This window comes from Nycticebus coucang, chromosome 6, assembly GCF_027406575.1.
Source record: "Nycticebus coucang isolate mNycCou1 chromosome 6, mNycCou1.pri, whole genome shotgun sequence".
NCBI lineage: Eukaryota > Metazoa > Chordata > Mammalia > Primates > Lorisidae > Nycticebus > Nycticebus coucang.
The window spans coordinates 108456275-108479490 of record NC_069785.1 but is presented as its reverse complement, the minus strand read 5'-3'; the positions used below and the strand labels follow the sequence as shown (position 1 = coordinate 108479490).

General features: G+C 39.5%; 1 protein-coding gene across 3 annotated transcripts; it reads left to right on the top strand.

Annotated features, from left to right (window-relative positions):
* Window positions 1–812: 812 nt before the first annotated feature.
* On the top strand, window positions 813–22195 carry LOC128588587 (caspase-4-like). 3 transcript variants are annotated; one of them, XM_053595502.1, is made up of 10 exons: window positions 813–898; window positions 1049–1115; window positions 9957–10196; window positions 13573–13682; window positions 14440–14616; window positions 15719–15953; window positions 16750–16893; window positions 18497–18606; window positions 20115–20218; window positions 21885–22195. In XM_053595502.1, exons 2-9 carry the CDS (start codon window positions 1094–1096, stop codon window positions 20211–20213), a joined length of 1137 nt encoding a protein of 378 aa, XP_053451477.1. In that variant the 5' UTR covers window positions 813–898; window positions 1049–1093; the 3' UTR covers window positions 20214–20218; window positions 21885–22195. The 3 variants fall into 3 exon arrangements, with proteins under 3 accessions (XP_053451477.1, XP_053451476.1, XP_053451478.1); XM_053595501.1 differs by having other exon boundaries at window positions 21556–22195; XM_053595503.1 differs by lacking the exon at window positions 9957–10196 and having other exon boundaries at window positions 21556–22195.
* The last annotated feature ends 1021 nt before the right edge of the window (window positions 22196–23216 follow it).

Below are 23216 nucleotides of genomic sequence, written 5' to 3'. Positions count from 1 at the left end.
CCGCCTCAACCTCCCAGAGTGCTGGGATTACAGGGGTGAGCCACCGCACCTGGCCCATGAGCCTTTTCTGATCCTAACCTTATTAATGTGAAAATACATTTTGAACCTTTCGAAAATGTTCATTGTTTAACCTGTCAGAGCCTTTTTATCCCCCCTCTCTTACTGTTCTCCTGTTTTGTTCTCTTTTGTATAATCATGCTTTCGTTCTACTAGAGCCTGATTCTGCCTCCACCGTCAGGTCAGAGGTTTTCAAAATGCAGAGGGGTAGGGTCACCCTCAGTAAAAATGCTATGTTAAGAATACCGAGGCAAGCTTAGGCAGTTGAAGGAAAGCACACCAGGAAGGGGGGGTGTCTGTGAGACTCACCTCTTATTAAAGATTAAGATGACAGAGACACTGAAGGGAATGTGTCATCAGAATTGAGCCACACAATTTAAACTGAAGAAACATGACTTATTTGAATAGTTATCATCCAGAACAAAGGAGATTTGTTAGATTCAGCTCTTCTAGGATTTGAGTTTTTAGTTGAGTAGAGGTAGAAATACTGAGAGGTCAGAAGGAGGGGAGGTGGATAGAAGGTGTGGGAGCCGTGGAGGGAGAACCGGAAAGGGAGGAAACCTGGGCTGCGGCGCCAACACACAGAGCAATGCTTTGTCATTTCACTTTTTCCTTCCATCCAAGCAAATAAACTAGAGTCTGGGATCAAGAAGCTGATGTCCTGATCACAGGGAACTTCCTGGCAATGAACTTACAAGTTCTCAGCAGCAACTTTACAATGGGCAATTAGATGTCTCTGCCCCGGCAGGCAATAAGGAAAGACCCAGGAGTTTCAGCTTTGAGTCTGAGGTTCTCCTGAGCTCTGTACAAAGAAAGGCACGGAGGCTGCTACCTGTGGCTGGTGAGTCCATCTTTGTCTTTTTCTGACTAAAAGCTAGGAACCTGGGTCTTAGAAAACATTCTATTGCTGTGCATAAGCAAGAAATAAGAGAAGTGAATCCTGGTGAGAAAGCTGATTCCTTTTTTGCTGGTTGTGTAACTTGAATCACAGGACCTGGTGCTGGAGACACTGCAGGAGCTTGTGACCAACTGCCAGATGGCTTCAAACCGGAAAGAAGGTGATTAATTCCTGGTGTTTTCAACTTCTGTTAATCAAAGGGTAAAAAACAGTCAGAGTTATTTGTGTGAGAGGCAACTCTGGAAGTTTCTAAATGCACTCTGAAGTCTTCCCTGCTTCTGCTTGATTCCAAGTTGCCATCCAGATCCCAAAATCAGATCTGAGATTTCAGCTCTGGCCTCTTTGCCAATCTATTGAATGATACTCTTCCTGTGTTTAAGGGATTCCATTTCCCCTTTCGCTCTATTCCTGGTACTAATCATTCCAGCACAGTGCCTGCTGGGCTACTGTCTCACTCTTTAACTGGCTGCCTCTCTCCCAGACTTCACCCTCTCTCCGTCCCGCTCACTGCCTCCAGATCACCTGTCTGATACACAGAAACTGAGAAGCTGTGAGAGCTGAGCCCTTATTTAGGCAGCTGGAATTCTAACATGTCATATAACTTCTTTGGATTCATTCTCACTTAAAAAGTAAAAGGTTGAAATGTATCACTGATTTCTAAAACTTATTATATGCATGAATAATCTATAGTCATAAAAAATCAGATTACGGTACACTCTCTGACCCGGAATAGCTCGATCTTGAAAAGACTGAAAGCATTTACAATCTTTTAAAGATCTGCAAATAATTCTATGTAACCATCCTGGCAAAGGATTGTCTGCAGAATAGAATTAGTGGGAAGGGTGATGAGTTAGTTAACTCTCAGTTCTCACACTTTAGGTGTCTGTTACAGAAATTTTCTCACCCAGAAACACATGATGGCTCCTTATTGCTTCCATAAAACTTTCTGAATTTTCCAGACAGGATTTCTGCCATTCAACATGTATTTATACATTTTTCCATTAATTCCTCTAAAGCAGCAATTTTCTATTGGCCTGTTGCGGCACACTGGGGTGCTGTGAGATCTTAGGTAGGCCATGAGAAATTTTAAAGATCATTAATTAAGTTATTTTCGAAAGAAATTCCAAGCACAGTAAGTATATTATTTTTAACTCTTTTTTTATCAACATAATTTAAGGGCACCGTAGAAGTTTAATTATAGATTCAAGGATGACATGAGATAAAGAAGGTTGAAAAACACTGCTTCAGGAAAAGGAGCTGTTTGCTGTACTGATCTCACTCATGCTGTTTTGCTATTGTGTTCCTTTACTCCCTTGATTCTCCCTATAGTAAAATTTCCCCAGGATTTATGTCTCACCTGGCAACATTTAACTCAAGCTCTTAAAATGCAGAGATTGATTGCTTTCTTGTCTTGTCTTCTTTATGATATTAATGAAGCATCTGTCTGGGACCACTGAGTTAAACGTATACTGATGAGGATTCTTTGGCCAGGCAGGCTGGTTTTACTGGTTACTGGATTGGAAACGAAGTGTCACTGAAAGGTACTCCACACTAAAAAGTAAAGTGGTTCAAATGTTTTAAACAAATGATTGTAGCTGGCTAAAGTTAGCTGAAGCACCTGAGGAACAGTATCCTATTTATTACATCATAGTAATAGTATCCTATTAATGACATCATAGTAATAATATCCTATTACATTATAGTAATAGTATCCTATTGATTACATAATAACATTACCCTATTGATTATATCATAGTAATAGTATCCTATTGATTACATCATAGTAACAGCATTCTATTGATTACATCATAGTAACATTACCCTATTGATTATATCATAGTAACAGTACCCTATTGATTACATCACAGTAACAGTATTCTATTGATTACATCACAGTAATAGTATCCTATTGATTACATCACAGTAATAGTACCCTACTGATACAGTAACAGTATCCTAATGATTACATCAGAGTAACAGTATCCTATTGATTATATCACAGTAATAGTATATCATAGTAATATTATATTGATTATATCACAGTAATATTACCCTATTAATTACATCATAGTAATAGTATCCTATTGATTATATCAATTTGCCTGGGACCAAAACTGGTCATGAGGAGTTTTGTCCTCTAAATTATTTCTTCTGTTTTATTATCACTACAACTTTAACTCAGCATCAATTATGTAACAACAAATAATCCATAAAAACTATTTTTTTAAACACCTAACACATGACAGCTGTGTCATACACTGTCTTTGGTTGAACATTTAAGACTACCCAATTAAATTTTTGCTATTACTGCTCTTTTATACTTGAAGAAGATACTCAGAGAAGGATTACATAATTTGCCTTGGCTCAAACATCTCCTGGGAGGAGTGATCCTGGGTTGGCCTGACGCTCAAACTCAAGGCCGTGCTGCTACTTTAATTTTTTGAAAAAAACCTTCAAATATCTGCCCTATCTCTGATCACTCCCACCTCAGTCCAGACTGTAGTATTCTGCGTACAGTAGTCTTTACAAACCCCAAAGCTCCTTGCTTCCTGTTTACATCAGACACCCCCAAGGCTTTGTGCTCCTGCCTGCCCTGCTCCCTGGCAGAAAACTGAGCCCCACTTCTCCGAGAAGGCCCAGACCCATCCTTCAGGCTTCCAAGCCCTGCCTCCCCTGGGCGGGGTCCTCCTCCTGAGGCTTCCTTATGCTTCCCTTGTGCGTACGCCCAGTGTTTAAGTTATTGTAGTTCATGTATTTTAAATATTTACATACATCTATTTCTATTTGACTGAGAGCTTTAACTTCCAGGAATATCTTTCCAAAGTGATACACCCTCCAACACTAGCCAAGTATCTTTCACAAACACATGTTTATTAAATATAACTGAATGAATTTGAGAGTGAACACACCTTCCCTCTGCTTAAAAACTCCCAATGTATACTTGTGGTCTGTTAATTAAAATAAAACTTATTTACCTTGGTCTTAAGTATTCCTCAAGAGCTGGGCCACACCTACATCTCATTAATTTGTTCCTATGATCACTTGACTAATAATTTGGTAGATAATTCTTCTTCTTCTTCTTTTTTTTTTTTTAGAAACAGAGTCTCACTTTATCTCCCTCAGTAGAGTGCCTTGGTGTCACAGCTCACAGCAATCTCCAGCTCTTGGGCTTAGGTGATTCTCTTGCCTCAGCCTCCTGAGTAGCTGAAACTACAGGCGCCTACCACAACAGCAGGCTATTTTTTTTGTTGCAGTTTGGCAAGGGCCGGGTTTGAACCCACCACCCTCGGTATATGGGGCCTGTGCCCTACTCACTGAGCCACAGGCACCACCCATGGTAGATAATTATTCAGTACCCCCTGAGTGCCCAAAGTAGTGCTGACCTAGTTCATAGCCCTTGGCCTCACAGAACACAGAGTCTAGTGGTGGATACTGGTAGGTAGGCTGAGAATCACAATTGCATGGAACAAAAATGCTAGCCTGGGGAGAGACCCAGTGCTCTAGGAACACATATCTCTGACACTTTATCTAGCTAGGGATTGTCAGGGAGGATGCCCTGATGAAAGTAGCCTTTAACCTGAGACTTGGAACATAAATATAGAATAGTGGGAGGACAGGAAGGAATGAGGGTTGGGTGACTAAAAACATAGAGATCCCTAAGTAGAAGCTTTCTAGAAACTGAACAAAGAGTGTCATAACTAAAACATAATAATGAGCAGGTGGGGACAGTATCTGAGGATGAGGATGAGTGAGGAGGTGTAGTCAGAGTAAGCTGGGGGGTTCCAAGATCAAATCTGGATATTGGAACTCTCACTCTGCTTCCTTGTGAAAACAAGGTTAGAAGGGGCAAGAATAGATTTAGAAGGTTCTTAGTACAATTAAGAAAAGAAATATATTGGCCTAAGTAGAAGCAACGAACAAGCAGAATTGAGAGAAATCGTTAGATGTTATAAATATTTGGTGAATAAAATCAATATGATTTGACCAAGATGGAAACGAGATATGAAGAAAGCAGAAGAGGGTGACTGCAACTGGGTCCGCTGCTTCCTTGCACTTATAGGTTAGAGAGTATTTACTAGTATGTGGAAGAGTGAAGGGAGAAGAGGAATAAAACATGAACATTTGAGTTTAAAAAGTTGAGTTCAACGCATTAGTCGGACATGGAGAAGAGATGTCTCATTGTCTGTTGGACGGATAAGTCTCCATGCTGTGATCTACAGCTGGGCCGAAGCTACAAATTTGAGTCATTCATTCATTTCTTAAAGCATGTAATTTATGCCTTGAGAATGTATATATTATGAAATTAAAATCTGAGGCCAGCTTCTCTTTGTTGTTTTTATGTTGTTGCTATTTATTTATTTTTCAAATAAAATTTTATTTATCAAGTACAATGTGTTGCTCTGCAATGTGTACACATTGTATAATGCCGAAGATAATTTTCATGTACATTACCTCCTATGCTTATCAGTTTTTGTGGTTAGAATACTTAAAATTTAGTATCAAACAATTTTCAAGAATACATCACTATATTTACTATATTGTATACTAAATCTCTTGAACTTATTCCTGTATAATCAAACTTTTGTTTTCTTTGGCCAGCACCTCCCAATTTGACCCCCTCCCTGACCCCTGGGACCACTATTCTAGTCTCTTCTTTTACGAGTTTAATGTTTTAGGTTCTTCATGTGAGTGAGATCATGTATTTTTCTTTTGGGGAATGGCCTGGCTTCTTTCATTTAAAACAGTGGTTCTTAACCTGTGGGGTCATGACCCCTTTGGGGGTCAAATGACCCTCTCACAGTGGGTGAGTCACCTAAGTACATCCTGCATATCAGACATTTACATTGTGATTCATAACAGTAGCAAAATAACAGTTATGAAGTAGCAGCGAAAATAACTTTATAGTTGGGGGTCACCACAACATGAGGAACTATATTAAAGGGTATTAGGAAGGTTGAGAACCACTGGTTTAAAACGGTGTCCTCTATGTCCATCCGTGTCACCAATGGTAAGATGTCCTTCTTTTTTGATGCTGAATAGTATTCCATCATGTGTATAAACCACAACTTCTTTTCTCATTCATCCATCTACAGACACTTAGCTTGATTCTGTGTCTTGGTGACTGTGAATGATGGCTCAGTGACAGTGGTGTGCAGAGTCAGCCCACACTGGGTTTGCTGGATCGTATTTGAGCTCTATTTTTAATTTTTTGAGGGGCCTCCAGATATTTCATTATTGCTGTGCTGCTTTGCCTTCCCACCTGTGTCGGGCAAGGGTTCCTTTCCTCCCACATCCTCTCCAATGCTTGTCTTCTGTCTTGCTGGGAACAATTATTCTGATAGGTAAGAATTTATAGTCCATTCCTGGTGATTATAGATGTTGACCATTGTTTAATAAACCTCTTGACCATATATATATCATCTTTTAAAAAATGTCTATTCTGGTCCTTTGCTCATTTTTTGATCAGTTTATTTTTTCCTGTTGAATTGTTTGAATTCATTATATATTTTGGATATTAACCCCTTATGAGAAGTATGGTTTGCAAATATTTTCTGTCATTCCATAGGTTATCTTTTCACTCTGTTGATCTTTTCCTTTGCTGTGCAAGAACTTTTTAATTTAATGTAATTCCATTTATTTATTTCTGCTTTCGTTGCCTTCACTTCAGTGTCATATCCAAAAATTATTCCAGTGTCATAGAGCTTTCCTTCTACCAGCATTTTCTTCTAACAGTTTGACATTTTAAGTTCTAACATTTAGTCTGTGACCCATTTTTAGTTGATTTTATATATAGCGAGTGATAAGGGTTCAATTTCTTTCTTTGGCATGTGGCTCTCTGATATTCCTAGACCTACTTATTCGATCTTTTCTTTAAATTGTGTGCTCTTGGAGCCTCTGCTGCAAATCAATTGAATGTAAAGAATTGGGTTCAGTTGTGGTCTTCTAGACTGTTCATTGGCCTATGTTTCTGTTTTGATGTGAGGACTTTTTATTAGTGATGTTTTTTAGCATAATGTAACATTAGGTGGTCTGATGCTTCCAAGTCTGTTATCCTGACTCATATCACTTTAGTTATTCAGGTTTGTTTGTGATTCCATATGAATTTTAGGATTTTTTTTCTATTTCTATAAAACACCCCATTGGAATTTTGATAGGGATTACATTGTACTTATAGATTACTTTGGGTATTATAGACATTTTAAGACCGTTACAATTTATAGCCCATTAATACAACATATCTTACTATTTATTTGTATCTTCTTCAATTTCTTCCACTAATGTTTAATGGTGTTGAGTCTATAGTTTCTCCTTTGGTTAAGTTTACTGACAAGTGTTTGGGGGCTTTTTAATAGCTATTTTAAATGGGATTGCCTTCTTAATTTTTTCATATAGTTTTTTATTATTATAAAGAGATACTATTAATTTGATGTTGATTTTGTATCCTGCAATTTTACTGAATTTAGTTATTTTTTTTAATTTTTGGTGCAGCCATTAGCATTTCCTCTATCTGTTTACAGATATATACATATGGTTTTTTGTTTGTTTGTTTGTTTGGTTTTTGAGACAGAGTCACAATCTGCTACCCTGCATAGAGTGCTATGATATCATAGCTCACAGCAACCTCAAACTCTTGAGCTCAACCAATCCTCTTGCCTTAGCCTCCCAACTAGCTGGGACTACAGGCAACCACCACAACAGCGGCTAGTTTTTTCTATTTTTAGTAGAGATGAGAGTTTTACTCTTGCTTAGACTGGTCTTGAACTCCTGGGCTCAGGCCATATACCCGCCTTGGCATCCCAGAGTGCTAGGATTACAGGTGTGAGTCTTTGCACCTGGCAGCAATTTAACTTTTTCCTTTCCAATTTTGATGTCCTTTTGTTCTTTCTCTTGCCTAATTTTATGGCTAAAACACCTAGTAGTAAGCTGAATAGAAGTGGTGGAATTTAGCATTTTTCTGTTGTTCCTAATCTTAGTGAAAAAGCTTTTGACTTTTTACCTCTGAACATGATGTTAGCTGTTGGTTTATCATATGCAGCACATGTAGTTTTATTGCTTGCCATATTTCTCCACATATTTCTCCACATTAGAGTAGAGTAGAATATTCGTTCAGTCAATACTAGTTTATTGAGCACACAAATTAATAAAACAGAAGTCTGTAACTCAGGCAACGTGGATATTTTGCATGCTAGCGTGAGTGCTGCTTGCAAATCTTTAAACGCTCTATTACAATATCTGTGAACCATATTTCAAAACCAGTGTTTTTGCTGACTCTGCCAGAAAGCCTTTGTAATCCCACTTGCTGGGATTTACTTGCCTTTTCTGAGTTCCTTAATTATTTTTGTTTGTGTTCTTTTAAGATAATCTCCACTGAGTCTCATATCATGCAGTTTGATGATTTACCAGTAGGGCTCTGGATCTTAAACCCTTGAATTTCAGTTCCTGCATCCCAGTTGCTAGCTACTCTATTCTTTTCATACAACCTGGGTCAATTACTTAACTAACCCCTGTGTACATTTCCTTTTCCATATAAAAAACATTAACATTCTTTTACATAGCATTTTCATGAAATTTCATAAAGCAGTTAGCATGATGAGGGCTCAATGAATAGTAACCTTTATTACTAAAGCTGAGTCATGATTAACTATGTAGAATACGATATAAGGACAGGATTAGAATCCTAATTTTTATGATTTGGGGCAAGTTATTACTTAAGTGATCTACAAAATAAGGAAAATAACTATCCCACTGGCTGACTTTTGGGGTCTGGTAAATTAATATTTGTAGAATATTTAGCACAGAGATTTGTAAATAACAGTGATAATTATGACGATATACATTGTTGCTTTATATGTATTTCTTTTTTAATCAGAATTTCAACATAGGTGTTATCTTTTATGAAGTTAATAGATATTAGATCATTTTTTCCTGTTTTTTTTCCATGTGTCTTTCTCACAATAGTTACTCAATGAGTATTTATTGAAATATTAATCCAGGACAACATGGGCAATGAAGCTGGGGCTTCTGGACCAAGTTCTTGTTTAATGTGCTAATGTGTTTTCCTTAGAAAATGTAATTTTGTGTTAAAGCTGGATATCTAGATGGACTGGATTACTACTTTTATAGAGTTAATAACAAATTGATGAGATATTTAGCTTGCTCATATATACTTTGCACAAATCATTTCTGTTTCATCAAAATAAAAAATGTATTACTTTGATATCTGTATTTCCCTATAAAAAAACAAATCATTTTAAAGAGTAATACATAAATCAAGTCTCAGATTAATCCACCATATTGGGAATTTAGTCGTCAGGTCATTTTCAACACTATATTTTGATTGAAAACAAGATCTAGATACAGTCATCCATTTATTCATCAATTCATATGTTTGACAAGCATATTAAATACTTTAAAGCATTTTGAGCACAAACATGTGGCTATATATGTAAAAATTAAAAATTCAAAGTCATAGTGCTTTCACCATGGAAACTAACCCAGAGAAGAGAGAGACACTGTGGTCTAGTGGGAGGAATTTACAGTCTAGACAAGAGCTTGGACTCGGTGGGAACACACATTTCAGGTAGGTCCTTATCATCTTGGGCTGTGAGCAAGAGAAAGAGAAATATGAATACAGTGGAGGGCCAGGAAGTTAGCACTGGACCCAATACCACAGAAGAGAGATAAGGTATCAAAAATCATTAAGTGGGAATGAAATGTTAAGTCTCCTGCATGAATTTGATAGGGTAAGAGAATTGTTCATGTATGAGAAAAGAGGGATATAATTTCTTGGGGGACGTGGTGAAATAGAAAGTGGGATGAAAATATGTCAAATGGTATATAAAACCAGTGTATGGTGCCCCATGATTGTATTAATGTACACAACTATGATTTAATAATAAATAAAAAAAAATGTATTCTAAGGTGTATTTCACAACACAGAAAAAGTGAGGGCTACCCTCTTTAACCGTACCCATAGCTGGAGTCCTTCTCCTTTTGACAGAGGACAACTGCACAAACAGAAATCCACTTAAGATTTTGGAGTTCCTGGGAAAAGATATTATGCATAACATGGCAAAAAAAATAGAAAAGAAATCAAAGGAAGCAGTAAAGAAAAATAATTTTGATATCAAAATTGGAGACAAGGCCTGGGTCTTGGTAAACACTGTGGAGAACCAGGAGGTAGAAGAAGTGTTTGTCAAGCCCTTCCTGACTATGAACCAAATGGCCAGCAGCATGGAAGGTAAGAATCATTGCTAATGGATACCTCAAATTTTCCAGAATCGATTTAACTCCAAGCTCAGGTGGTGTTCTCTGTCCTCCCTCATCTTTCCTTTACTAAAGTATCATTTTCATTAAGCCTATCCTTTGGCTGTCACCTCATCTTTTGTAGAGTGGGATCCACCTTCCAATTAGCTAAAATGCTGAGTCCTTCAGTACAAACTTTCCATAGAAATAGTTAACAGTAGAGACCAGGTAGGAAGGGATACAGAGACCTTAGCCTACGTTCTGTCACTTGTGAATGATGTGAGATTGTCCAAGTTCCTTAACCTTCCTTGCTCCCTAGTTATCAGTCTTAGAAATGGAGAAAATTAAAGTGCTTCCTCATAAAACTATGTAAGGCTAGAAATGGTAATGCGAAACATGTGCTAACCACCCCCAAGGTACCTGCTCTCATCCAGAAAGCTTCCTTCTAGCTCCAGATTCATTCAGCTCTAGCATAAAGTATTTCTGCTTTAATGTTCCACTAGCTTCATAAAACTGTTCCCCTGACCAAGTCTGTTCCACTTTTATACCTTTTCTACCTCAGTAAACAGAACTAGTATATGCTAATTTCCTCCACCAGAATGCAACTGCTTTTCCCACCAATGAATAACAATAATTAATAGAGTGCCTGGCACATAGCAGATACCTAATTAATACAGGATAAATAAACAAATGGAGTATATGTATGCAATAAATATTAGTTATTATAATTATTATGTGGATGCTAAGGTTTAGACTTTTCTAGTTCTTACCTATTTCTGTGAGTTACAAAAATATAACTGGGGAACCTCTAAAAAGGTCTGGAAAACGGGTGGGCTGGGTTATTAGAGTAGGCAAAAGTCCTGGCTGTGCCTTTGCCATGGATATAATTGTGAGGTTTTCCAGCATAGTATGGATAGTGTGGACTGGAGAATAGGTTTTTTGTTTTTTGTAACATACACACACAAAAAACATGTTTTTTTGTTTCATGTAACATACACACACACACACAGACACACACATACTATGTGCCAAGTGATGTTATTTAATTGAGAGATAACTACTCGAATCTCTATCTGCCTTAGGAGCTGGCTTTGTCTTACTCTATATTAGTCCCTTCCTTTATGTTTCAATTTCTAAGCATTTCATTGGATAATGGGTTAGACTCAGAAATTAAAATATGTGTCTGAACTGTTAGTTTCCTCATATCCTTCTCTTGAACCACCAGGCTGATAGGATCTCCCTTTGGTCAGTGGACTAAACTATAATATTTACTATTTTGTGATGAAATAATCTGTTTTATTGGTAATTTTGCTGTTGATATGAGATAGAGAATCTAATGCCTTGTTTTGCTTGAGAATTACATAGACACACACACACAGAGGCATATAAAGAACATTAGGAGATTTTGTTAGAAAGTTCTCCAAACTTTTAAACAAATTGGAAATTGGAAACTTTTGGATAAAAAAATACCATTTGTCCAAGGAATAGGGCCCTAGATGCCCTCATGTTGGCAGAATTTTTTGGAATGGGAAGGAAAATCATGTGTCACTGTGTAATCTATAAAAAGAAATGCTCAGAACATTTAATACCCTTACAACTTGGTGCGTCTCTGAACATTAGGCTCTCATAGTACTTTTTAGAAAGACTTTTATTTAAAAGTATTATTAAATAACTAATGAAAACAAGTGAATGAAATAGAAAAATATAAAACAAAATCTGAAAAATTTTAGGCCAGATAATTTTTCTTTTCTCATTGAAATAAAATTAACTTGAGAATGTCTAGGTCGTCTCATGTAACTGAACAGAAATAATATGGCTGTCCATGTCTATCATGGCAAGAAACCTCATTAGTTTAAAGATTTGGTAAACTTGTAATTTCTGTTTATAAATTCCTTTTCCTTTCTCCTCTAGGGAGGGCTCTGGAATTTCTCAATCTCTTGCACAATCACAGTCAAATGAGGTCAAGCGAAGTCAGATCATGTTACATTTTTCTAGGCGATAGATTAGAAAGAGTAACAAGCTCCTTCACAACAGATGTATTATTTACTTGTATTATTAAACATGGATTTAAAAAAATTAGTGCCAGTTATTCAGCCCTTTAAAGGCAAGACATCCAGAGTTATATGAAAACCTCCAGCAAAGATGGCCTCCCTTTGATCTTAGATACAACTCTGTTGTTCTAGAGACCATTTCTCCATTAAGTATTTTACTATTTGGTGACACATAATTAAAGCCCATTTTCTTTAGAAAGGTTAAGAATTCAGCGTAAGGTTCTAAAAGGATAATCCTGGATTGTGTAAGATTCCAGATTCTGGTATAGTGTTGTGCTGTTTGAATGCCTCTGTGTGTGATGTGTGGGATTGTCATTCTAATATCATGTCTACTACTCACAAATGGCTGTTAAATATGCCAATCTTGGCTAGTATCACGTGTTGAGATGATAATGTTTGGGCCATATTGTGTTAAATAAAATGTTATTAAAATTCATTTTGCCTGTTTATTTTTACTTTTCATGTGGATATTAGAAAAGTTAATATTGCCTATGGAATTCACATTGTATTTCTAATAGATAGCACTCTGATGAATATTTATTCAGCACATTCTTGCTCAGAAACAATAGAAGTTCTACGTGATGGATGAGTAACCTAGAATAACACCACTGGAAAAGTTGAGCTATTTTTCCTGACTATGGAAAGGCCAGTGTTGACCCCCAAGTTATCAAGGTGTTTTCCCCAGAATTTTTTTTTTTTTTTATTGTTGGGGATTCATTGAGGGTACAATAAGCCAAGTTACACTGATGGCAATTATTAGGTAAAGTCCCTCTTGCAATCATGTCTTGCCCCCATAAAGTGTGACACACACCAAGGCCCCACCCCTCTCCCTTCATCCCTCTTTAGTCTCAAACTTTTGCCCTAGATAGAGTGTCGTGGCATCACAGCTCACAGAAACCTCCAACTTCTGGGCTTAAGTGATTCTCTTGCCTCAGCCTCCCAACCAGCTGGGACTATAGGCACCCATCACAACACCCGGCTATTTTTTGGTTGTAGTTGCCGAGGCTGGATTCAAACCTGCCAGCTCTGGTGTATGTAGCTGGTGCCTTAGCCGTTTGAGCTACAGGTGCTGAGCCTGTTTTCCCCAGAATTATCAGACTCTATTATTGTCTTTATGCAAGGATCAGCTTTCTCAGTCAGGAACTTCTCTCCAGTTTCTCCATAACAGTGTGTCTCCTTATCTGAGAGGTTAGAGACAGGTGTAAACCCACATGCAAAACAGTCTTCTTCTTAGGAGTTCACTGTCTCTCCATCTTCTGAGGGATAAATTGGATCACCATGGCAGAAATCACAATTTATATAATGTGATATATCCTGCAGCTGCTCCAGAAATCAAGGCTGGACCACCAGAGGCAGCAGAACCCACAGATACCCTCAAGCTCTGCCCTCATGAAGATTTCCTGAGACTGAGCAAAGAGCGGGCTGCAGAGGTGCTGTGCTCCATGCATGCAACAGGGAAGGAGAAGCAGTTGCTTTCCCTAAATGCACACTTCCTTAAATCACTAAGCAGCTGGCGGTAAAGATGGTGGTAATTTCTTCATAGATGTGAGGAGGAGGTCATGTGGTCCCACACAGATTCCAAGTCAGTCTAAACACCATGATAAAATGCAGATGCCTCATTTTGTTCATTTGTTTATTCACATGCCTAGTTGGGGCTTATGACAATTTCAACTGTAGCCATAGAATCCAAATATTTGTAAGATAGCATGGCTGAAAGGTAATTGTTTCTACTGTAGTTGAAAGGCCTGAACATGAAATGTACTTTAAAAATATAATTAAAGGTTGCAAAACATTATGAGTCAATATGATAAAAAGAGTACCAAAATCACAATGCTACTAAAGGCAAAGGGTCTTTGGTATATTCATTTTTACTAGAGCCAATGACAGATATCTCTTGGTTTTTACAAAATTTGATATGAACCTTGAATGCTAAGAAAGATTTGATTGGGTGAAGAAAGGGTAGAAGGATGGATAGGAATTATTCTAGTTTTTAAAAAATTCTTGTGTAAACTTTTCAAATATGTCCTGGTTCTTGTTCTGGGCTCTTGAGAGACAGGAGGCAGGGTCCTCTAGTAGAGGTTAGGGGAGAGGGCAGCTGTCTGAGGCCTTAATAAAGCAACATTGTGGGGTGAATGTGTTCTCAAAACAGACCCAGGTAAGTAAAATCTACACCTCCATCTCCTGCAGATCTACCCCATAAAGGAGAAGGCAGACGGGCGCTCTCGCCTGGCTCTCATCATATGCAATACAGAGTTTGACCATCTCGCCCCCAGGGATGGGGCTGACCTGGACGTGCAAGGGATGAAGGGGCTGCTCGAGAGCCTGGGCTACAGCGTGGATGTAAAAGAGAAGCTCACAGCCGAGGTAAGGGCCTCCCACACAGTCAACCCACGTCCTTCACCAACCACTTAGCTTTAGGAAGGCTCAGCTGCTTCACCGTCCTCAGCCTGTGTGTTTTTGTGCTTGAGGGTGTTGGCAAAATGAGGGTATTCTACAGGTGAGATGTGTGTCTCTTTAGAGCTCTGAATATTTCAGTTCTATGAAACTGGACATACTATGATTGGTATTCAGGGGTGAGTCAACCCGGACACTGTGAGCGGTGAGTGTAAGCAGAAGGGCTCTACTAAAACAGACGCCACGTCCTCAATCCGGGGCAAGAGCTGTCCCTGCCCCCCAGGTGGGCCTGTGAGGGACACAGGAAGTTACCCGCTGGTACTGACCAGGTTAGAGCGCAGGGGGACAAGGAAGATAAAAGCAAAACAGACGATTGCACAGGCGGGTGTGTGCATGTGCCTTCCTAAGTCAAAGTAAGTGAACAAAAAACAGGAAAAAGAATTTTAAAAAAAAGTGAGAGGGAATTGGTGTCGGGGGCTGTTGGATGGGGTGGCCCAGAACAGCCCCCGGTGAAGAGGTGACACCGGAACTCATGAAACTCCTCCCAGCGGGCGGGCACCCAAACAGGGCGATGCTGGAGGGGACGCTGGCACTGGAGGGGACGCTGGCGCTTGAGAGGCACGAAAAGACCAGAGTGACTGAGCTGGGGAGGGAGCAGGTAGGGCCGGAGGTCTGGTGTTACTCTGAGCTCAGAGGGACGATGGTTTCAGAAGGAAAGTGTGTGGTGCTTTGATCACACACGGTCCTTAGTAAGTGATGAGAGAGGAGATAGGGCCGGAAAGGAGACAGCCAGCTTTGTGAGCCACGTGCACAGGCTACACACGGAAGGCCGTTCATGAGGGATCAGCAGAGGGGGAGGTGGAGCCACTGCCCCGTTAGAAAAAGGCCACGTCCATACCGCCCCCCACCGTGGGGACCCCTGCCCAGAACGTTCCGGGTATCTCTCTCGCTGCCCCTGGTGACCCGGCAGCTGGACAGGTGGCGCTTCCCGGGCAGGTGACACCTGCTCTTCCCTGGTGACCGGGTGGCGGGCAGGTGGCCCGTCCTGCAGGTGACACCCGCTCGTCCCCAGGGCATGGAGTCTGCGCTGCGCGCCTTCGCCGCCCGCCCGGAGCACGTGTCCTCGGACAGCACGTTCCTGGTCCTCATGTCCCACGGTGTCCTGGACGGAGTCTGTGGGACCGCGCACCGCCGGGAGGCCCAGGACGTGCTGCCTTACGACACCATCTTCCAGATATTCAACAACCGCAACTGCCTCGGTCTACGAGACAAACCCAAGGTCATCATCGTCCAGGCCTGCAGAGGAGGTGAGTCGTGGGAGGGAAGGTCCCAGGATCCCGGAGGCGCTTGCCGAGGACTGCGATGCGTGGTCCCTACGGGGACAATCCTGCCTCCCTGGGTAAAGACACCGCGCACTGAGCCCGAGGACCCTCCACCCAGCGGTTCTCAACCTGTGGGTCGAGACCCACAGGAACTGTGTTAAGGGGTTGAGGCGTTAGGAAGGTTGAGAACCACTGCCTAGTGTCGCAGTGTCGCAGGGTCGCCTGCTCAGCTGGGAAATTTCCACACAATTTAATCAGGGGAAGTGGGGGAGGAGATCGGTAGAATCCCTGAGTCAAGGTTAAACAGAAATACTCCTCAGAGTGGAGGGCGTTTGATGCCAGCTACTCTTGAACATGTTTTAGGACATTTTGAAATTATCTGGTCTGGTGAGAATTAGATTTGAAATTTGGGCCATCGCGTAATAGCAGACTTCCCCCTACACACACGCCATAGTTACTGAAGGGGAGCGAGTGTGGGGATCGTGGAACTTGTGGGCTTTGCTATCAAACTTTTCTATTTCTTTTTTCCTGACATCCATATTGTCATGGCTACTGGAAGGTCCCTTTAAATAAAAACCAAAAATAATTTAGCTAAAAGCTGGCAACTGCATGATGGGGTTACTATTAATTGTCACATCTCTCAGTGGCATTAGAGAGAAGGCAGCATGGTTGAGTGCGTGTGTGAAATGAGTTACTGTGAACACACAAAGGACAGGTGGAAAATTGTGATCGTCACCTTGAGCGAGGCACAGTGGTGTGTGGAAATTCCATGTCTTTACAGAAAACCGGGGAGAAGTGTGGGTCAGAGACTCTCCGGAAGCCTTGGTGGTCAGCGCTTCACAGTCACCTGACACCCTGGAGGATGATGCTGTTCGGGTGACCCATGTAGAGAAGGACTTCATTGCTTTCTGCTCCTCCACCCCACGTATGTGACTTTCTGTGGCATTCAGGGATTTGTGGGCCTGAGGCTGCCTTTAAATTATTCTAGAAAAATCAACACAGGCTCTATCCCTCAAGGATCTGAGAAAAAATTTCAGTGCTGTCTATATATTTTACATTATCTTATCTGTACTATAAAGGACAGATTCTTCTCCCTACATACCCAGGTTTAAAAATTGTCCTTTTCTTAAAATAAGTGTCATACTTCACTGTCAGGCATACGAAATAAAAAAGCAATCCAAACAAGGAAGCCCCTCCACCAAACTCATTTAAACATAAATAATTGATGCAGTTTTTTAAAAAATTAAATCCATTTTACATTTTTACCAGAGATTTTGTGGACTAGTTGTCCTTTCTCAAATTATCAACTCCAAGCCCCTTTCCCCCATATTGTCCATCTGGTTCTACACAGAGTGGTGCCCATTCATGGCCCAGCAGGAATGTGGATGCCTTTCAAAAGAAGTAGAAAATGGTAATATGGGACTGACAGGGTTTGATACAGGTAATAGCAGTTAGGTTTTTATCTTTAGGTAATCATTTTATGAAACTTAAGGACTGTTTCATATGTGCAAGGTTTGAGTCTTATTTTTTCAAATCACTTTATTGAAGTATAATTAACATTAGAAAACTGTACATATTTAGTATCTACTATTTAATTTATTTGGAGATAAGAATAAACTTAGAGTCTATCACCACAATTTATGCCATAAATATATCCCTTCCTTCCAAAAGATTATTCTAGCTCTCCATTTATTATTCTATTTTATGTTTGTGTTGTGTCTGTGATGATAGCACTCAACGTAAGAACTACCCTCTTAGCATGTATATAATAGTTAATATTGTTAATTATTGACACTATGCCATACAGTGCATTTCTATGACTTACTTTCCTTCTATAAGTGACTTTGGTTCTGTTGATCTATTTTAAATTGTTAAAGACAGTGCAATGTCCAGGGTTGTCAAACCTTTTTTCTTCTCTGGTGCACATTGGAAGAAGGATCGCTTGGGCCACATATTAAAAACACTAATAAAAGCTGATGCACAATAAAAAGGTTAGTGCATAATTTTCATGACATATGACTCTACAGATATGCAAAAAGGCCTCAGATAATCTGTATGTGGCCCGTGGACCTAAAAGGCCTCAAATAATCTATATGTGGCCCGTGGACCACAGGTCAATACCCCCAAACCGGTATCTACATTGGAGGTGGCCATTTTTGATCATGGTAGAAACATGGGGAAGTTTTGTTTTATCTTTCTGAACTTTACTTTTTCTTCTATAAGGAGGGATAATCTCATTTGTGACAATGCTGAGTGAATGAACACATAGTAGACTATCAGCTCCAAGCATCCAAATGTAATCACTGTTCAGTTTCTTGCAATTCCAACAAGCTGCTCCTTCAGTTCAACCTCTGCCAGCTTTTTCCTTTCCTCCGTGTGGAAAATAAGTTAATCTGAGGTTGTAAGTTCTTTCTCTAAATCTATTACGATAATTTCTGCTTTGTGCTTTTCTTTTCACAAAAATACAAAATGTAAACAAAAAACACTGAAAATCGTAGTCCACGTCATACTCTTCTCTATGGTCGTAGATAACGTGTCCTGGAGAGACATCAGGAAGGGCTCCCTCTTCATCACACAGCTGGTTGCATGCTTCCAGAAATATTCCTGGCGCTGCCACCTAGAGGAAATATTTCGGAAGGTAAGCTCCTCTTTCTACTTCTAGTCATTCCTATATTTGTTCAGGAAGAATCTATCATTATTCAGATTTTAGGGGACATTAACAGACTTTGTCAGACAAGCAAAAGTAGAGTTGGAGCTGATCTATGTCATTTAGGTGTTTAAAATCTGTTTTAGAAAAAGATGTTAATATATCCCACAGAAGACCAAAGTAGAACAAAATGATATAAACTGTGAATTTCTTAAAATTCAAAACACAAAGTATTTTGAATTACTTTTCATTGCTCAATGTATTAAATAAATATGTATTGTCTTGGTCTGTTATGCAATGGGTGCTGTCCGGGGGACAGATGGGTACATGAGGCAAAGGTATATCAGCCTACCTAGGACTCACAGTAATTGTGAGAGATGTGGATGCTTAAAAAGTAGACCAAAAAACAAATGTGTGACCACCGCTTGTCATAGGATCCATCAAGACGTGAAAGAGAATAAAAAATGTGACACTTTTTGAATGGAAGAGTAGAGAAAGAAGACTTAATACTCCTTCCCCAACTTGGGACACTCCTTCTTCCTTCTCTGCTTTGTGTATTTTTATTTGTAGCTCTTATCAGCACCTAGTCAATATGTATTTTATTTATAGGTCTGATTTTTACTTAATTTACTCACGGAAATGCAACCTTCATGAAGGCAGGTATTTTCTCAACACCTCAACATTATTGGCACATAGCAGACATTCAATTAATATTCACTTAATAAATAAATACATGAATTAAGGGGTATATGCCCCCTTCATTTTTCTACAGAAATAGGAAGATAATAAGAATGCAGAAAGTTATAACTGTTGTAAGTCCCAAACTATAGAGACCAGGAATACTATGTTGGGAAAACAGATGTACCTTTGGTAGATTAGAGAAGATTCCTTGGTAACATGAGTCAGGGTTTCTGTGAATAGGGATCTAGATGTTAAGTCCTGTTGGATGAATAGCAATTAGATATTATAGTTTCAAGAAGGTTCCTAGAAAGAGACTATAAATGCTGGATTTCAGGTCAGTTGGATCTCATTGATCAGTTTTTTTGCAAAAGGTTTCAGAGATCAGCTTGGTGATTGGGATATAATATTTTAGTGTTGAGGCCTTAAAGACAAGTTCCTGGGATTTTTAAGTCTCCTTAAATTGAGGTGTCAGCCTTGATGGCATTGAAGATGGGAGGACCTCCTTACAGAGTACTCATGAATATTGATTTCTAGATCTACAGGTCTGAAATGAAAAAAAAAGGGGGGGGGGAATAGAGGTTGAAAGGCCTTGGATTACACATGAGGTTTTTGTTTAGAGGTAAGAAATACAGTCTAGCATGGAGTGTCCATTCCTAGAGACAGGATTCCCTGGCAGGGAGTTGGAACATCCATGCACTTGTCCCGTCGTCCCCAGGAGCACCCCTCATTTCTGACACTTCCTGGTTCATGGGGCAAGATGTTTTTGAAATATTTCTCAAAAGATTTATATGTCACCTACATACTCTTTTTCTTTTTAGGTGCAACAATCATTTGAATCACCAAGTACTCAGGCCCAGATGCCCACTGTTGAACGACTATCCATGACAAGATATTTCTACCTGTTTCCTGGAAATTAAAAATAGTGAGTATGGATAGTTGTACATGGTGAAATAAATGGAAGATCAAATTTGGTGGTGAGGTCCAATGACTAATGACAGCTGACTGCCTGGATGTTCAAATTAATGTTCTCATCTCTATTATACAATTAGTCAATTAATCTATCAATGAGGTAAGGAAATCCAAGGCAGGATGTGATAAACAATGAAAGACCCAGGAGAGCAATCAACTAAAATTGAAATGTACTCATGCTTTCATTATTACTCATACTCATTTATTTTTCATGCTCTCTCTCCCTCTCTCTCTCACACACACACCACACACCCACACACATGCCAAGGTACCAAACATTACACATGACCCTGAAAAAAACAGAGTAAACAGAGGAGCTAAACATAGAGAACGCAAGTCCTCTAGTGCAGAGATCACATTACTGACATGGAGCTCCCATTACCCAAGGGTATAAAATATACCCTGGACTGTAACATTTGTGTTGTTCAGGCTCTGGTTCTTAGATGGTTCTCACAGTGTAGATCACAGATGACCCTAAAGTCTGATTTCAGACTCCCAATTACTTCTGAGAAATTCCTTCAATCTCCTGTGTTAACATATAAACTTCTTTGGTTTCATAATATTTAAAATATTTTGGAATAGATACATAAAGTTTAGACTCAGGGATTAATTTTTCTACTAATAACAGTTTTATATCACATTATATTAAAAGCATGTCCTTAATCTCCTTCTCAGAAACACACTTAAAATTATATTTTTTAGTAAAGGTTATCTCAATGGTTCAAATATTTACCCACACAACAGTTTACTCTTTGTTTCTGACACTCCAGTTTCAAAATTGCATAGATATTTCACCAAACAGCTTCCGGTGCCTAATTCATCTAATATGACAATATCTGGGCATTGAAGTATTTGTCTGGCTAATATTAACCCACATTTACCATGCTCTAGATTCTGCTCTAGATGCTTAGAATATATAAGTGAACAAAATAAAAGGATTCCTTACTCTCAGAAAGCTTCCTTCCAAGTGAGTACAGACTCTGAATATAATCATAAGTCAGAGAGTGATAAGAGCTAAGAAAAATAGTGAAGGTGATTAAGGGGAATACAGTGTGATGGGTGAGAGAGTAAACCATGTGTTACTTATGTAGGAAAAGTGTCCCAGCACAGAATAAAGCAAGTGCAATGCCCAGGGGTAGAAACAGCTAAACTTGTTTAAAGAACTGCAGTGAGACAGTGAGACTGAATGAGAACTGCACTGGGGAAAAGGTACAGACAGATCTGATGAAGTGGTGAGGAAGCTGATCCTATGGGCCTTGGTGATAACATGGTACACCTTTTTTTTTGCAGTTTTTGGCCTGGGCTGGGTTTGAACCTTCCACCTCTGGTATATGGGGCTGGTGCCCAACTCCTTTGAGCCACAGGTGGTATATCTTTTAAAAATTTTATACTGAGTGAGATAAGAAACTCTTCAAGTACTTTTGAACAAAGAAGTAACGTACTCTACTTAAGTTTTACAAAGAGCATCCTGAGTACTTTTTGGTGAATCTCCTGCATGGGTCACAGATGGGAGTCAAAGGAAGCAAGGAAAGCTCGTGGAAGAGGATAGAAGAATTGTGAGGAATGGATGAAGGCTGTGGGGGATAACCATCTTGACCTGGTTTTTTCTCTCTCCTCAGGAAACTACAGGTCACCCAGCCCTCTTTTGTCAACTTTAAGAAGCACATGCATTTAACCTTTCATATTTCAGTAAATGTGAATACAGAAGAATCTGGGTGCAATGGGTTATACCTTTAACTCCAGCTATTTGAGAGGGTGACACAGGAGGGTTTCTTGATCCTTAGGCATTTGAGACTAGCCTACACAATACGGCAAAACCACTTCATCTCTTGAAAGAAAAAGAAAAATCCACAAAAAATGAACTATGTCTTTTTAGGTTCTGTAATAGAGAATATAACTTTGATTAACATGACAGGTAAATAAAAATGAAGTAGAAGCATAAAGAATTTTGTAGCTTTATGGCTCATGTAATATCTGCATTTCACTGACTGAAGATAACTGGCTGTGACTTTCAACAATATGGTAAAAGAATGTAGTGTCTAAAACTACAGTAAATCTATAGTAGTATAGATACCACCTCACACACACATTATAATGGCTGCTGTAAAAAGCAAAAACAAAGAGAAAATAACAAGTGTTGGCAAGGACATGGAATAATTGCAAACCTGTGCACTGCTGGTGGGAATATAAGATGATACACCCTCCATGGAAAACAGGGAGGTAGCTGGGCGGCGCCTGTGGCTCAGTGAGTAGGGTGCCAGCCCCATATACCAAGGGTGGCGGGTTCAAACCCAGCCCTGGCCAAACTGTAACAAAAAAATAGCCGGGCACTGTGGCGGGCGATCTGTAGTCCCAGCTGCTGGGGAAGCTGAGGCAAGAGAATCACATAAGCCCAAGAGTTAGAGGTTGCTGTGAGCCATGTGATGCCACGGCACTCTACCAAGGGCGGTACAGTGAGACTCTGTCTCTACTAAAAAATAAAAAAAAATAAAAAAAAAAGAAACAAAGTAGCATTACCAGCCGCTCCAGAAATTCCACTTCTGGGTATAGACCCTGAATAACTGATAGCAAGTTTAAAAGTATATTTTTCCACACATCATAACATCATTATTCACAGTAGATAAGATGTTGAGGCAACCCCAGTATCCACTGACGGAAGAATGGATCAGGCAAATATGATATACATGACAACCCACAATAGTTGTGACTAAGGAAAAGATGTCAATCAAAGGATCTTTATTAAGTCAAAGTTTGAGGATGTGCTCCTGGAAAAACACAAACCACAAAAGTCTCTGTGCCTATTGCCCGGTGGGAATTTGGGAACATCAGCCTTAAAGGGAGATAGGGCATTCAGAAAGAAAAAGGAGCAGGAGCAGTGTGGTGGCCACTGAAGCAAAATGGTTACATTCTTGAGAAGCCCAGGAAATCTACATTTACAAATGATAAGGTGA

Coding starts and splice junctions, on each gene's coding strand:
- LOC128588587 (XM_053595502.1), top strand. CDS start 1,094: ATGGCTTCAAACCGGAAAGAAG. Junction 10,197..13,572: donor AATGGCCAGCAGCATGGAAG/GTAAGAATCATT, acceptor TATATCCTGCAG/CTGCTCCAGAAATCAAGGCT. Junction 16,894..18,496: donor TTTCTGCTCCTCCACCCCAC/GTATGTGACTTT, acceptor CTATGGTCGTAG/ATAACGTGTCCTGGAGAGAC.